The sequence below is a fragment of the Emys orbicularis genome, chromosome 6 (genome assembly GCF_028017835.1).
Source record: "Emys orbicularis isolate rEmyOrb1 chromosome 6, rEmyOrb1.hap1, whole genome shotgun sequence".
Lineage (NCBI taxonomy): Eukaryota > Metazoa > Chordata > Testudines > Emydidae > Emys > Emys orbicularis.
Window position 1 is genome coordinate 41,630,060 of NC_088688.1, and position 16,723 is coordinate 41,646,782.

General features: G+C 37.1%; 1 protein-coding gene across 1 annotated transcript in view; it reads left to right on the plus strand.

Moving 5' to 3' along the window:
• NLN (neurolysin) overlaps window positions 1–16,723 on the plus strand; it is a 59,004-nt gene that overhangs the window by 16,909 nt on the left and 25,372 nt on the right. Inside the window, exons 2-7 of the mRNA XM_065406625.1 lie at window positions 546–802; window positions 4,606–4,754; window positions 7,399–7,506; window positions 8,997–9,099; window positions 13,470–13,630; window positions 16,418–16,553. Coding sequence (XP_065262697.1) covers window positions 574–802; window positions 4,606–4,754; window positions 7,399–7,506; window positions 8,997–9,099; window positions 13,470–13,630; window positions 16,418–16,553 — 886 coding nt within the window. The 5' untranslated portion in view covers window positions 546–573. The remainder of the gene's footprint in view (window positions 1–545; window positions 803–4,605; window positions 4,755–7,398; window positions 7,507–8,996; window positions 9,100–13,469; window positions 13,631–16,417; window positions 16,554–16,723) is intronic.

A 16,723-nucleotide genomic window follows, 5' to 3' on the forward strand; every position in this document is an offset into this window, starting at 1 on the left:
AACACAGCAGACATTCAATGCAAGTATTAAATTATCCATTTTAATTTACACTTCCATATTAAATGTTTTTACCATTTTGTTTATGTTGCATGTAACTACTAGCCTTCATAACCTAGATTTCACTGCATATTCTCTTTTCCTTGTCTCAAAGTACAAAACACTATTGTCTGTTTCCATGGAGTTTCAGTAACTGGTGTTTTGAATAACAACTCAGTCGTCTAAGAAAAACTGTTTTGTCTATTTTTGCTGAACCAAAAGGTTTTATCTCTGTTTTTGCATACATATTAGATAGCACTCCCTCAATCTAGTAAAGGGGGGGAAAAGGGCAGACATCTGAATTATTTTAAAATACAGATTTATTTAATTAAAAGTACAACTATTTAGGGTCCTGAAGAGGAAAGGATAGACCTAAAAAGGAATATGTTCTTGTTTCTAAAAATACTGTTTAATAAAAAAAAGTAATGTTCTTTTAAAAAAATAATTCACAATAGACTTTTTGCTTCAATTAGATTCTTAATCTCCTAAATTCATTTTTAAAATTTCAGAGCTGGTGGTCCAAGGCTTTTACTGAGAATGACATTAGGAACAGAAATTACTACCCATCTCCAGGCCTCTTCATATGCAGCATCAGACCGAAACTTTTTGAAATGGGACCTGTCACCAGAGCAAATCAGAACAAGGACAGAAGATCTGATCACGAAAACAAAACAAGTGTATGACAATGTTGGAATGCTTGATTTTGAAAAAGTAACATATGAGAACACTATGCAGGCTCTGGCCGACATAGAAGTGGAGTATACAGGTGAGTATGTGGAGTCTAATACCTTCCTTCTCTGAATTCATCCTATCCACAAAACAGAGTTCTGGAAGCAATGCAGCAAAAGCAGTTACCACCTGTGAGTCTGATCTGTGCCCTGCATGGCTAGAGAAAGTAGAGATCTCAGAAGTGATATCCATTCATATTCATTTTGACCTCTCCACAGTATTTGTTATGATTAGCCATGAAATTCTGCTGCCCAGCCTTAGAGACATGGCAAGGGTTAGCAAGACGATGCTGATATTGCTTCACTCATTTCTCTCAGACTACATCGAGAGAGTCATGATGGGCATATGCTCCTCCACTTTCGAAGTCCTCACCTGTGAAATCTCAGTGACCCATCCTGTTCTTGTCAGTGACTGCATGGAGCCACTTGGGGGCACTGTGCAACAGCATGGACTAAAATGTCTAGAAAAAAGAACAGGAGTACTTGTGGCACCTTAGAGACTAACAAATTTATTAGAGTAAAGCTTTCGTGGGCTACAACCCACTTCTTCGGATGCATATAGAGTGAACCATATATTGAGGAGATATATATACACACACAACATACAGAGAGCATGAACAGGTGGGAGTTGTCTTACCAACTCTGAGAGGCCAATTAAGTAAGAGGAAAAAAAAAAAAACTTTTGAAGTGATAATCAAGATGGCTCAGTACAGACAGTTTGATAAGAAGCAAGTGTGAAAATACTTACAAGGGGAGATAGATTCAATGTTTGTAATGGCTCAGCCATTCCCAGTCTTTATTTAATCCTGTGTTGATTGTGTCTAGTTTGCATATCAATTCCAGCTCAGCAGTCTCTCGTTGGAGTCTGTTTTTGAAGTTTTTCTGTTTTAAGATAGCCACCCGCAGGTCTGTCATAGAATGGCCAGACAGGTTAAAGTGTTCTCCCACTGGTTTTTGAGTATTATGATTCCTGATGTCAGATTTGTGTCCATTAATTCTTTTGCGTAGAGACTGTCCGGTTTGGCCAATGTACATGGCAGAGGGGCATTGCTGGCACATGATGGCATATATCACATTGGTAGATGTGCAGGTGAACGAGCCCCTGATGGTATGGCTGATGTGATTAGGCCCTATGATGATGTCACTTGAATAGATATGTGGACAGAGTTGGCATCGGGCTTTGTTACAAGGATAGGTTCCTGGGTCAGTGTTTTTGTTCAGTGATGTGTGGTTGCTGGTGAGTATTTGCTTTAGTATGTGTGTGTATATATATCTCCTCAATATATGTTTCACTCTATATGCATCCGAAGAAGTGGGTTGTAGCCCACGAAAGCTTATGCTCTAATAAATTTGTTAGTCTCTAAGGTGCCACAAGTACTCCTGTTCTTTTTGCGGATACAGACTAACACGGCTGCTACTCTGAAACCTGTTAAAATGTCTAGAGTACACACAACGTCCAGCTTTACAATTACTTTCACATCATACATAAAAAGCACTTTCCTTCAGCCATTTGAGGACCTGTCTGAGACCAGTATCTGAAGTCAAATCAGGTGACTGATGTGATGCTAGTCGGGGGAGGGAAGCATTTCAGAGAACTCATGTTCTAACATCCTCCTCCAGTGAGGGCATCTGCTCTGTATTAAGTCTGCAGCCTTACCCTTCTCTTAGACTCTTCACAGCTTCTGTGCACCAAATAACCATGACTATGGTTAATATACCCCTTTCCCATTACCGCCAGCAAGAAGACTGTCGTGAACAATCTTGATCCAAACAGCCTCCTGTCAGATTCAGATTTAGCCACAGTGATGATCAGTGATCCATGCATTCATGACCTCCAGCCTGAATTATTGTAGCTCTCTGTGTGTAGGAATAAAACTACCAGGCTTAAGTTAAAAATAAACGTAAATAAATAAATAAAAAGCTACCGTTGGTTCAGAACGCAGCAGCAATCTGCCCGGTTGCAGAGGCTGTGAAGAGTACATATCACTCCAGTGCTCTTCTCTCTTCCCTGGGTCTTATCAGAATACTAGTTCAGATTTAAGCTTTGGGTCCCAATCTTCAAAGCTCTACATGGGACTGGTCTCACTTTCCTAAGGGATCACTCATGATATGTGATGATGACCTCTCACAACAGCAGCATTCCATTAGAACCGTAAATACATAAGAACGGCCATACTGGGTCAGACTAAAGGTCCATCTAGCCCAGTATCCTGTCTTCTGAAAGTAGCCAATGCCAGGTGCCCCAGGGGGAATGAACAGAACAGGTAATCATCAAGTGATCCATCCCGTCGCCCATTCCCAGCTTCTGGCAAACAGAGGCTAGGGACACCATCCCTGTCCATACTGGCTAATAGCCATTGGTGGACCTATCCTCCATGAACTTATCTAGTTCTTTTTTGAACCCTGTTATAGTCTTGGCCTTCACAACATCCTCTGGCAAGGAGTTCCACAGGTTGACTGTGTGTGGAAAAAATACATCCTTTTTGTTTGTTTTAATTCTGCTGCCTATTAACCTTGGAACTGTCAGTCTTGAACATTACACTCACATGAGCAGGGGAGAGAGCTTTCCCAGTAACTGGCCCATGTACCTGGAACTCATTCACAGAAAAGACCCAGATGACCACAAACCTCAGGAGCTTCAGAGCAAAATGTAAAACTCACTACTTCATTTGAACCATCTTACTATAACACCCACAAAACAAATAAAGTTCAGGCCCTACAGATTGGTGGGGAGGGTAAACCACATTTGTATGTGCATCCCATGATTTTGAGAGAGAGAGAGAGACAAGATGCCACAGTGTTTGGTTGTGTATAGTGTCTTAGTTTTTCACAAAGCTTTTTCGGTTCATCTTAAAATCTGTAACCAAATAATCTTTAGAACCTTCATTTGCTAGTAGTATGAACGGTCTCCCAGGACAAAAAGCATTTGTTACACTTTTGTGTAAAATGTTTGAACAAAGCATAACATGCAGGATATTAGCACTTTTTTAAAAGGCAAAACTATAATTAGGTTTAATCAAGTCCTAATTAATTAATATAGCTAGTCGTTTCAACTACTTTTTTAATTATAGGACCTATGTTCATATTTGTTATTAGTACAGGGGCACGACAGCATTGCTGAGAATTTAGTTTATTTTTCATTTCCATTCAAAATTATGTTAGCTTGTGATCTCTGATAGTCCAAAATAATCACACATCATCTCCCTCAGTTTTCTTATTGCTTGCTTTTATTAGTAATAAACAGACTTGGTCATATCTGTATTTTCTCCTGCCAATTTTTGAATAATTTGAGAGAGAATTGTTAAGATTCAAAACTTGCTACTTCCAATATTCTAGAGAGAGAATCTGTGACATCCATTAAAAATAATGTATTTAAAAATATCTACTTTCTGTACTTTTAAAAGATTCATCTAATTTCAAAACATAAAATTACTTCAATGCTTTAAATATATCTGTATTAAACGTCTACTAACTCAAAATTGACCTTGTGGAATGATTAAAGTGGGGACATTTGCCAGGGCAGTTAGGCTTTGATAATATACACCATCAGTGAAATATGCATTTGTTCTAATTGTAATTGCTGCTGTGTATATAATTGTATTGGTTCATTTTTTACATAATCTGTAATCAATTCATTATCTGTCAATCCTAATCAGTGGTTGCTTCAGGTATCTGTTTATATAAGTTTATTTCTGAAAGCTTGTGTAAAAACTAAATAGAATGATTTATTAAAATAACTTGTCTATTCCTAGAAAGTTCCTCATCTTGAAAAAAATGAACATGGACTGACTGCATTGTAAGTGCTCGGTGCATTTTTTAAAATGTATTTTTATTTTAACAGTGGAAAGAAGCATGCTGGATTTCCCGCAGCATGTCTCGTCCAACAAAGATGTGCGCTCAGCAAGCACAGAAGCTGACAAAAGACTTTCTTATTTTGATGTGGAGATGAGCATGAGAGAAGATGTGTTTCAGAGGATTGTTTATTTGCAGGTAAATGACAATGAAGATAACTAAAAATAACCTGTAGAGGAATATGTAAGGTGCCAGGAGTGAAACTTTTTTTTCCAATAAATTAGTACATGCTGTGCTTTTCAATATCCCCATCACTTCATTAATCTCAATCGCTGTTAAATCCACTATCAACTCAATAGAGCTGTAGTGTATGTGTTACATGAGGGGCCTCATTTAAATTCTCTTGCTTCAAAAAGCTAAGGATTTTGCTTAAAGAAAACCTTTACCAGATAGAAACCTGGGGGAAAAGGTGCATTCTCTCACATTGATATTTGGCTGCCAGATACGCTTATGTACACACTCATTCACTGTTTCTTACTTCATTGGAGTTAGGAATGACTACATTTTTTTTATTGTTTAAATTATTCTAGAAGTCAATAATGCTGGGCTAGATGGACCTTTGGTCTGACCCGGTACGGCCGTTCTTATGTTCATATTTATGGGCATTTGTAGCAGTCATGTGTGAAGACCGACAGTAATTATTGTAGATATTTATATTTGGTTAACAGAATTATTTCATATTCACCTTGGTATTCTTTCTATTTATTTTCCCTTTGTGACGATATTTGGCATTTACATCTATTTCAGAATACTATAGTGTTTCTAATTTCTTTTTGTTAATCCTTTAAATTAGTTTGAGGGTTTTCCCCCTTCGTTTAAACAATACAAGAATATGCAGATATTTATTAATCATCTATTTAACACTGATATGTGATCTGGGCTAAGATCTCAGATCTGAATACTCCTAAAATTCACAATGTCTGGGAGAAGAACATTTTTGGTGGAGGACATGAGGCTGTGTAATTTGCTTCCACCAAGACCAGGCTGAATCTTGCCACTTCCAGATTATGATGCACGACTCCTCTGCTCTTGCAGGTTGTTGCCTCAACTGCACCTGGAGAATGACTTTTCCAAGTGAGTTTCTAAAGGAAGAGGAGAGACTGAATTAAAACCATTGAAAACATTGTAGCCAATTTAATAAAATCCAGCCTAGTTTATTTCAATGTAGTATTTCTATCAATTTAGGATTTCCATGGAATTTTCAGGGCTAAAGCATGGATTCTTAATTTAAACATCATGAGCCTGCTTAGGGCCAGGTTAACAGTACAGTGGAAACAGGGCCCCTGAGAATCTCATATTATGTATTTTCGTAGTATCCCACGAAAAGTTGGATGTTATAATTTAACATCTAGGACAGGGGTCGGCAACCTTTCAGAAGTGGTGTGCCGAGTCTTCATTTATTCACTCTAATTTAAGGTTTCGCGTGCCAGTAATACATTTTAACATTTTTAGAAGGTCTCTTTCTATAACTCTATAATATATAACTAAACTATTGTTGTCTGTAAAGTAAATAAGGTTTTTAAAATGTTCAAGAAGCTTCACTTAAAATTAAATTAAAATGCAGAGCTCCCAGACCGGTGGCCAGGACCTGGGCAGTGTAAGTGCCACTGAAAATCAGCTCGCGTGCCGCCTTCGGCCCGCGTGCCATAGGTTGCCTACCCCTGATCTAGGATCTCCTAGATCTCTCTGACCCCAGGCCCATTTTTACTCCCTTAATGCAGGCCTGAGTCTGCTAAAGTTATTTATCGTGCTTATGTTACTTCCTAAATCACTCTTATACATCCTCCTCCACCAATATTTTTTGAAAATGGGTTTTTTTTATGTCTAATCAAATAAAAAAGCTTTTTCCAAATATGAAGGAAAAAATTCCATCCTAAGTTTGTGGTAGATGTATATTCCAGATCTCCTTCTATAGGAAATTTTTACTCCAGTGATTTAAACCCTTGAATATAGGTGTTTATAATAGATTCTTAATTTTAATGTGTATGATGAAGTGATAATATTAAGCCTACTCATTCCTAACAACTGCACACACTGGCTAGCAGGGGCATGCTTAAGAATGTTATCAAACCTCCCCACCAACACATCCTTAGAAAACTCAGCCTGGTTTAAACAGTTGCTACTACCCTAGTTTCCAATATTCCACATTGTCTCCTTTTTTTAGTTCTCCTTAAAGACTTGTTCACACAATACATGGAATATTATGGTTGTTCAAAACTGAAATTAAAAATTATATTATGTAAATATCAGCAAAGTGACATTCAAAAAGCAATTATCCTTAATTCTGAAAAACTCAGAATAATCATGTAAGGTAAAGTACTCAAATTTAGAACCTCTGTCACAAATCTTGTACATCAGAGAAACATTGGGTGAGGTGAAATATCATTAATAATTAGAAGTTTAAAATTCACACCATAACACATTAAGTCCATGATTGCTGTAAAATCTTACACCATTGCTTATCTTTAAACACATGACTAGCCTACTTAAAGTGAAAGGGACTATTTATGTTCATGAAATTAAGCCTGTGCACAAATGTTTGCAGGATGGAGCATTAGACACCTTCAAGGCAGCTATAGTGATATTTCGGTTTAAAAGTGTGTTTTAAGAGGTGGTTGTTAGGGTGAAAGTGAGTTAAGAAAAAAATCCCACATGGGGCCTAACAAATTCAATTTGGAATTATGGAACTTTTGTCCTTAATTTTAATTGTAGTAATAGAATTTTACACATTGGAATACTCCTGTTTTTTCTACTCGTCATCTTCCATTTAATATAATTTCAGCAAATATGTGATCTTGGACATCTAAAGCCTGAAGCTAAGCGATACTTAGAAAAGTCAATTCAAATGGGAAAAAGGAATGGACTCCATCTTCCCAAAGAAGTACAGAATGTGAGTATGGGTTTCCTATTTTTATAATATGAAGAAAGTATGGTTTCACTGCTATGAAGAATTTCCTAAGTGTATATTTTTGCTTGTGTGCTCAGGTCTCAGTTAAGTGCTGCTTTGAGGCCATCCTTACTCTTAGAGACTGTAATGATGATAATTTGTACAAGACAAAGAAGTAAAAATAAAAGATTTTAAAATAAGCTCAAGATTTTTGAAAGCAGGTAATGATTTTAAATTCCTGAATTTTTGAGTAACTAACTTGAGACAACTTAAAAGGAGCCTGATTATCAGAAAGTGGAAGGCAGCACTCCCTAAAAATCAGGCCTCTTTAGGACATCCAAAATTGAGCACCCAAAAATTGAAGAGCTCTGTGTAAGCTCGAAAGCTTGTCTCTTTCACCAACAGAAGTTGGTACAATAAAAGATATTACCTCACCCATCTTGTCACACTATTTAACAGCACAGACTTGTGAACCTGAAGTGACCCTCTGTCTTTCCCTGGTAATTGTTCCCAGTGCAAACCCTTCAATTGACAGGAGCTTAAATCTCGGTTATGCATATTTATATTATGTTAAGGTTCTTGATGCCTCTAGAAGATCATTAGAAACTATATGTAAGGAGACTGTTGGTGGCTCAGAGTGAAGTAAAATCTTGACTATTATTAAAATCTCACCAGCAGCAGAAACAAATGAATCACAATGTATACAAACTATATGTATGTAAATTTGGTGGCAAGGAGCCAGAACACCCCAGAAGTCAGCCTGATATGTCAAAAATATTTTGCTCATCCAATTTCTTGTGTTTAAGAAAAGATTTTGTAATGCTGTTCTCTTTCATAGATGTTATTTTCTTTATGCCATATATTTAAAGGTCCCAAACTAGTCTAGGAGCGATTTAATTTTTCAGCAGCTTGTTGACACACCTTTGTTGTCTCTCTGCTCCTTTTGGAGCCATCTACCGGTTATCTTTAGGACAGCAATTCCCATTGAAATACAACAGCAAATTTTATTTAAAATTAAATTTAGACTTTTCAAATGAGAGAGAGAGAGAGAGAGGAACTAAACGTTAATACATAAAACTACTTTAGAGCATTATTGACATCAGTGGTTCTCAACCTGTGGTCCTGGAACCACTGGGAGTCCACGGACTATGTCTAAGGAACCCACAAAAGACGTAGACTGAAAACTGACTGAACATAATTCAGCTATCTATACAGACAATAGATTTCCAAAGGGGTCTACACCTCCATTAGAAATTTCCAAAGGGGGCCGCACCTCCATTCGAAACTTTTTAGGAGTCCGCAAATGAAAAAAAGGTTGAGAAACACTGATTTACATGACCAATCCCTTGTGAGTTAAGAAGATATACTTCTAACATGTAAGTTTGGGGTAAAAGAAAATCTTAGAGAAAGTTAAATTCTTTGTACATGTAGGGCAGCAATAGGTAGTTACAATTTTGGTTTGTGATGGTCAGTTCAATTTATATTCAATTTAGGAAATAAAGACCATGAAGAAAAAATTGAGTGAGCTGTGTATAGACTTCAACAAAAACCTCAATGAGGAAAACACATTTCTTATGTTTTCTAAGGATGAACTTCGTGAGTATTGTATTTCTCTTTCTTTAGAACTGCAGTTAAATTTCAGGAATCCTTTCTGTGCAGTTCTTAGGTAAGGTTCAATTGTCATACAGTATCTAGGAAATGAAATTGTAACACTGTTACAGCCTGTACTGGCTTCCTATCCTTCTCCAGATCCAACTCAGGATTGCCTTTGTGTAATTAAAAATTCTTAATGGACTTGCTCCACCTAATCTCTCAGGTCTTGTATTACTTATTGCCCTGCCAGCCCACTCTACTCTTCCCATCTTTGCTTTTCTCTGTCCTCTCCCCTCATGTCTCCACCATTGGGCTTCACACTCCATTTGTAGTGTTCCATCTATCTAAAACACTTTTCTGCTGTTCAGGAAGTTAAGCTACTTCCCTGATTTAAATATTACTTTAAAGCCTTCATTTTCGGTTTATTGTATGATTCTCTGTCTCTGTAAAGGATTTGGTGATCCCGGGTCTGGAGGTCACTCTGTCAAATGTATTTTATGAGTTAAATAAAATTAGAGATTTTTAAAACTATAATCTGTTTTTAAATGGGATTATCTTGTTAAATATATTTCTGCTTCTTATAAGTGAGGTGTTCATAATTTTAATATTGTTTGATTTGATTTAAAAAAGTCACTAACAATTAATCGTAACATGTAGGGCTGTATTTCGTAGAGGAGTTTTTAAACTACGATCTGGAGGAAAGCCGAGAGGTGCCTAAAGTAAAAATCATAATGAATTAAATAGTAACATAAAATCTCCCTGGATAAAAATTCCATGCTTGAATAACAAGACAATAGCAGTAGGAATATACTACCGACCACCTGGCCAGGATGGTGAAGGTGATTGTGAAATGGCCTAGGAGATTAGAGGGGCTACAAAAACAAAAAACGAATAATGAAGGAGGATTTCAACCATCACCATATTTATTGGATAAATGTCACCTCAGGATGGGATGCAGAGATAAAATTTCTAGGCACCATTAATGACTGCTTCTTGGAGCAGCTAGTCCTGGAACCCACAAGGGGAGAGGCAATTTTTGATATAGTCCAAAGTGGGGCACAGAATCTGGTCCAAGATGTGAATACTGCTGAACCACTCAGTAATGAACTATAATTAAATTTAACACCCTTATATGGGGGGAGGGGTAAAAATACCAAAGAAGCTCCCCACAGTAGTATTTCCCTTCAAAAAGGTGAACCACACAAAAATGAGGAAGCTGCTTAAATGGAAATTGAAAGGAACACAAATAAGAGTGGAATACAGACAAGCTGCATGGAAACTAGTTAAAAACACCATAATGGGGGTCAAACTAAATGTATATCCCAAATAAAAAAAAAAAACAGGAGGAGGACCAGAAAAATGCCACTGTTTCTAAACAGCAGAATGTAAATGGATGTTAAAAGCATCCTTTAAAAATTGAAAGTCAAACTGTACTGAGGAAAATAGAAAGGAGCATAAACTCTTTCAAGTGAAGTGTAAAAGTATAATTAGGCAGGCCAGAAAAGAATTTGAAGAACAACTTGCAAAAGACACAAAATCTAACAGCAAAACTTCTTTCTAAGTACATCGGAAGCAAGAAGCCTGACAGTGACTGGGGCCACTGAACGATCAAGGTGCTAACAGGGCACTCAAGAAGACAGGGCAATTTCAGAGAAGCTAAATGAATTCTTTTTATTTGTCTTCACTGCAGAGAATGTGAGGGAGATTCCCACATATGAGCCATTCTTTTTAGGTGACAAATCTGAGGACCTATTCCAGATTGAGGTGTCAGTAGAGGAGGTTTTGGAATAAATTGATAATTTAAACAGTAATAAGTCACCAGGACTAGATGGTATTCACCTAAGAGTTCTGAAGGAACTTAAATATGAAATTGCAGATCTACTAATTATGGTATGTAGCCTATCACTTAAATCAGTCTCTGTACCAGATGACTGGAGGATAGTTAATGTAACATGGATTTTTTTTTTCTTTTTTAAGAAGGCTCCAGAGGCAATCCTGGCAATTACAGGCCGGTAACCCTAACTTCAATACCAAGCAAACTGATTGAAACTATAGTAATGAACAGAATTATCAGACACACAGACAAACATGTTATGTTGGAGAAGAGTCAGCATAGCTTTTGTAAAGGGAAATCATGCCTCACCAATCTCTTAAAATTTTCTGAGGGTGTCAACCAGCATGAGGACAAGGGTAGTCCAGTTGTTACAGTGCGCTTGGACTTTCAGAAAGCCTTTGACAAGGTCCCACACCAAAGGCTCTTAAGCAAAGTAAGAAGCCAGGGGATAAGGAGGGTCCTCTCATGGATTGGTAACTGGTTAAAAGATAGGAAACAAAGGGTAGGAATAAATGGTCAGTTTTCACAATGGAAAGTGGTAAACAGTGGGGTCCCCCAAGGATATATATTGGCTCCAGTGCTGTTCATAAATGATCTGCAAAAACAGGTGAACAGTAAAGTGGCAGAGTTTACAGACAACACAAAATTAAGCAAGATAGTCCAAAGCTGACTGTGAAGAATTACAAAGGGATCTCACAAAACTGGGCAACAAAATGGCAGATTAAATTCACTGTTGATAAGTACAAAGTAATACACATTGGAAAACATAATCCCAACTATTTATACAAAATGATGGGATCTAAATTAGTTGTTACCACTCAAGAAAGAGATCTTGGAGTCATTGTGGATAGTTCATCTGCTCAATGTGCAGCGGCAGTCCAAAAAGCTACCATGTTAGGAACCATTAGGAAAAAGAATAGATAATAAAACAGAAATACCATAATGCCACTATATAAATCCATGGTGTGCCCACACCTTGATTACTGTATGCAATTCTGGTCACCCCATCTCAAAAAAGATGTATTAAAATTTGGAAAAGGTACAGAGAAACACAACAAAAATGATTAGGGGTCTGGAACAGCTTCCAGATGAGTAGGGATTAAAAAGACTGGGACAGTTGAACGTATTAAAGAGACGACTAAGCGGGGGATATTTGCTTCAGGTAAATACTCACCAGCAACTACACACCACACAACAAAAACACTAACCCAGGAACTAAACCCTGCAACAAACCCCGGTGGCAACTCTGTCCACATATCTATTCAAAGGACACCATCATAGGACCTAACCACATCAGCCACACCATCAGGGTCTCGTTCACCTGCACATCTACCAATGTGATATATGCCATCATGTGCCAGCAGTTCCCCTCTGCCATGTACATTGGCCAAATCAGACAGTCTCTACGCAAAAGAATCAAGAATAAAGCATCAAGAATTATAACATTCAAAAACCAATAGGAGAACACTTCAATCTCTCTGGATACTCAATAACAGACTTAAAAGTGGCAATTCTTCAACAACAAAAACTTCAAAAACAGACTCCAACGAGAAACTGCAGAACTGGAATTAATTTGCAAACTGGACACCATCAAATTAGGCCTGAATAAAGACTGGGAGTGGATGGGTTACTACAAAAACTAATTTTTCCCCTGCTGATACTTGCACCTTCTTGTCAACAGTTTGAAATGGGCCACCTTGATTACATTGAACTCATTAGCACTACAAAAGTGATTTTTCCTCCCTTCTTGTCAACTGTTGAGAATAGCCCACTTCCACAGTTGGCTATTCCCTCTCGTTAGGGAATTGGCTCGTTAGCACTGACCCCCCCCCCCCCCACTTGGTACGGCAACTCCCATCTTTTCATATGCTGTGTATTTATATGTCGCTACTGTATTTTCCACTCCATGCATCTGATGAAATGGGTTTTAGCCCAGGAAAGCTTATGCTCAAATAAAATGGTTAGTCTCTAAGGTGCCACAAGGACTCCTCGTTGTTTTTGCTGATACAGACTAACACGGCTACCACTCTGAAACCTGTCAATGAAATTAATAGACATCAAGTTTAAAACAAACGTAAGGAAGTACTTCTTTACACAATGCACAGTCAACCTGTGGAACTTGTTGCCCGGGGATGTTGTGAAGGCCAAAAGTATAACTGTTCAAAAAAAAATATTAGATAAGTTAGTGGAGGATAAGTCCATCAATGGCTATTAGCCAAGATGGTCAGGGATGCAACCAGATGCTCGGGGTGTCTGTAAACCTCTGACTTCCAGAAGCTGGGACTGGATGACAGGGAATGGATCACTTGATAAATTGCCCTGTTCTGTTCATTCCCTCTAAGCATATGGCACTGGCCATTTTCAGAAGACAGGGTTCTGCACTATATGGACTGTTGTTCTTATGTTTCTTATATTAAACTGGTCTGTAGTAAAACAAATGAATTACTGTTTTATGCACTAAACATTGTTCTGATATTTTTAAAAAAGAATTTATACTTGAAAAATCCTTTTTTGAATGTTGTTTATTTATATTCCACAGAAGCCCTTCCTGATGACTTTATTAATAGTTTAGAGAAGACTGAAAAGAACAAGTATAAAGTTACCTTAAAGTATCCCCACTATTTTTCTGTCATGAAAAAGTGCTGTGTTCCAGAAACAAGAAGAAAAATGGAAACTGCCTTTAACACAAGATGCAAGGAGGTACATCAGATATTTAATTTATGAAATTCTAAGTATGGCTAGTAATGGTAGTAGATAAAAAATGTATTAATCAGCTGGTACTTTAGAATTTCTAATAATGAAATTCAATACAATTAATAAAAGAAGGCCATAACTGCCTATTTGACTGTAGATCATTTTTATACAAAAATCAGTCCAGGTCTGTCTGCTGCTTCCATTCACTCGCTGTCTGAAGAATCTTCTTGGACAGCATTGTTAAGAATTTATTTTAAGCAGTAAATTCTACCTAGTTAGATTTTACTACCTTTTCCCCTTTCCAAACAACTGTACGTTTAAGTAAACACACACAATTACTGTGCATATTGCAAAGTCTGTAAAACCTGTCACAAGGTTTTAAAATAAATAGTGCACATATCTAAATGAACTGATCTCCCGGCTACTTAGTTTATCCAAGTACTTGCCCACAAAATATACTCTAATAAAGTCATGCTAATCTTAGTGATCCATAGAGATTTTTGTTTTTTAAAAATATGCCAGCATCTCCAACAAAAATATATTTCTGTAACTAATCTTTCTAAATGTTAGTTTTAATCGGTTAATGACAAATTCTTGAGGTAAAAGTGCAGAAAATGTATGGCAACTCATCCCATTTTTATTTTATACTTCCATAATAAATTCTTACCTAGTGTTCTGGAAAACATGGCTAGGAGATTTATTTACCAATAGGATCAAATTACTTCTTTAAAGTGCTGTTTGGTAGCTAGAAATATTAGCATAACATGCAATATTAATAAACCACCTCACAAGTAAACTGCTTTTTCTTTCTCTGTTCCAGTAAGCTAATTCATCTTTTCCATACAGTCATGATTTAGTACCTGATTAGATTTATTTCTCTCTATTATGATTTGATTTTGATTAAAATATCTCGGTTTGCTTTCATGCAAATCTCTCCTTTTTGAAGCCAGCAGGCTTGTAATTGTTTTCCACTTTGCTCTCATGATAAACATGAAACCATAGAAGATTGTGCTTCAGTCCTTTCAGTATTCCTGATCTTATAAAAGGAACCACACTTAAAAAAGGAGTGTTATGTGGCAGTACGTAGTATAGTAGCATAGTGTATCTACTCTGTGTACTTGAGTATATCTTTTATTAACACAAATATGAGCTATTGTAGATGTTTTAAGGAAAGAATAAGACTGTGTTGCTGCCAATATTCATCAGTACTCAAACCTTTACACAACATTATATTTACAGGAAAAAATTGTGGTAGAGAAGATCTTATTTTCTAGAACAAATTGTCATATATTCGCAGTTGAGGTCCAGCCCATCGACATAATTTTAGTGTTAGGCACTGTCCTACTGGAGATAGAGGCTTGACGCTAGCACTCACTCACTACTGGTCTGTGGAATGAGGATCCTTAAGTGGGTTCCTACTGGGGGGTCCTAAAATTCCAGGTTCAAAGTCAAGTCTCTCACTAAGACTCGTTATATTGCTCTGGCAGTGTAAATGGGCAGTAAAGTGGACAATGAATTTATGCTCACTTTATGGTCCCTTTACCCTAGTAGAACAGTGTAAAAAGCCCTTCGTGTAAATAGGAATCAGGCTCTAAGACTTGGCATTGAACCTGGATCTAGACCTCAGTTTCTCATTCCACAGACAAGTAGTGAGTGGGAATGCTAGGAGGCACTTTATACTGCTCTACAGTGACCTCTCTTGCCAATTAAAGGACAGAAGTAGTGAGCTCCAGAGTGAGTCCAGCTAAATACGCTGTGGCTGAGAAGATGGCTGTAGCACGGGCAATGTGAATAGGTGGGGGAAAAAATGAAAAACAGGGATTCTCCTGTTGACTGAGCTGCAGGGGATAGTTTAGTGGTCAAAACATTAGATTTGTACGGTCTAGACACCCTGGCACCACAGGTTCAAACTTGTCAGCATTGATTTTGCCTTTCATACTTCCAGGTTACACGTAGTTTATTCTTTTGATTCTTTCAGATGGGACTTTAACACCCCATGTTCTGTCTGTGAGGACATTGATGTCTTGATGGTGATTTTAATAGAAGTAGGGGTTTGCCCATGTGTCCTTAATTGTCATTCAGGCATTTAATTAGAGAACAATTGCCTAACTGAGCTTTTGTACTTGGTACACTGGCAAATGTGAAAAGTACAAGATAAGATAAAACAGCACTAAGAATTGAACACTACATATCTAGCATATTTAAAGGGATACACATTCAAGGCTGATGGGCCCATAGTTGAACTTACTCTAAAAATAGCTTTTTAAAAGTATTTCCTTCTGATCCTGAGACATCTCACTTATCCAGATTGGGAGCTACAATGTAGAGACATTCTTGATTTCACCATTTTTAACAAATGCTGGGCATGGCTTTGTTTGCATTTGGAATGCACACCACAACTATATTTTTATAAATTTTACTCAACTTCTAATTGACCAAAAAACCCCAATAATGCTCTTCCTAGTGCTCAGATTTGTAACCTTAAAAAGAAACTGTTGCCATTTGGTTTCAGTGAAATGAAATGAATGATGATAATTATCCTGACTGCTTAGAAAAATCAGGACTCTGACCACTTTCCATCAAATTGTAGATACTGTGCCATCAAAAATTTCAGGAATCCTACCAAAAAATACATTTTTACTTATAACATTTTTGAGTAATAATCTCAATATGTTTCATTTAAAATGTCTGCTATTCCTTATGATTTTAGTTCAAATTTTATTCAAATTATTGTTTTGATCATATGAATTTAGTTGTCTTTAATTCATCATAACCTTGCCTTCTTTTTCCTAGGAAAATACTAATATTCTTCGGCAGTTGCTTCCCTTAAGGGCAAAAGTAGCAGAGCTTCTTGGGTACAGTACACATGCCAACTTTGTACTGGAGGTGAACACTGCAAAGAGCATGGATAATGTAACAACCTTTTTAGGTTTGTTTTTATTTGTGTGTTATACTTTATATTTAGATCTGCAACATGTCTCTGTACCCCAGGGAAACTTAAATATGAAACTGGAGCACAGACGGTTCATTTGGAACAGGAGCTCTCTGCCCCACCCCTTTTAATATTTTTAAGAGTCTGTTCTCCAAGTGTGTTAAATG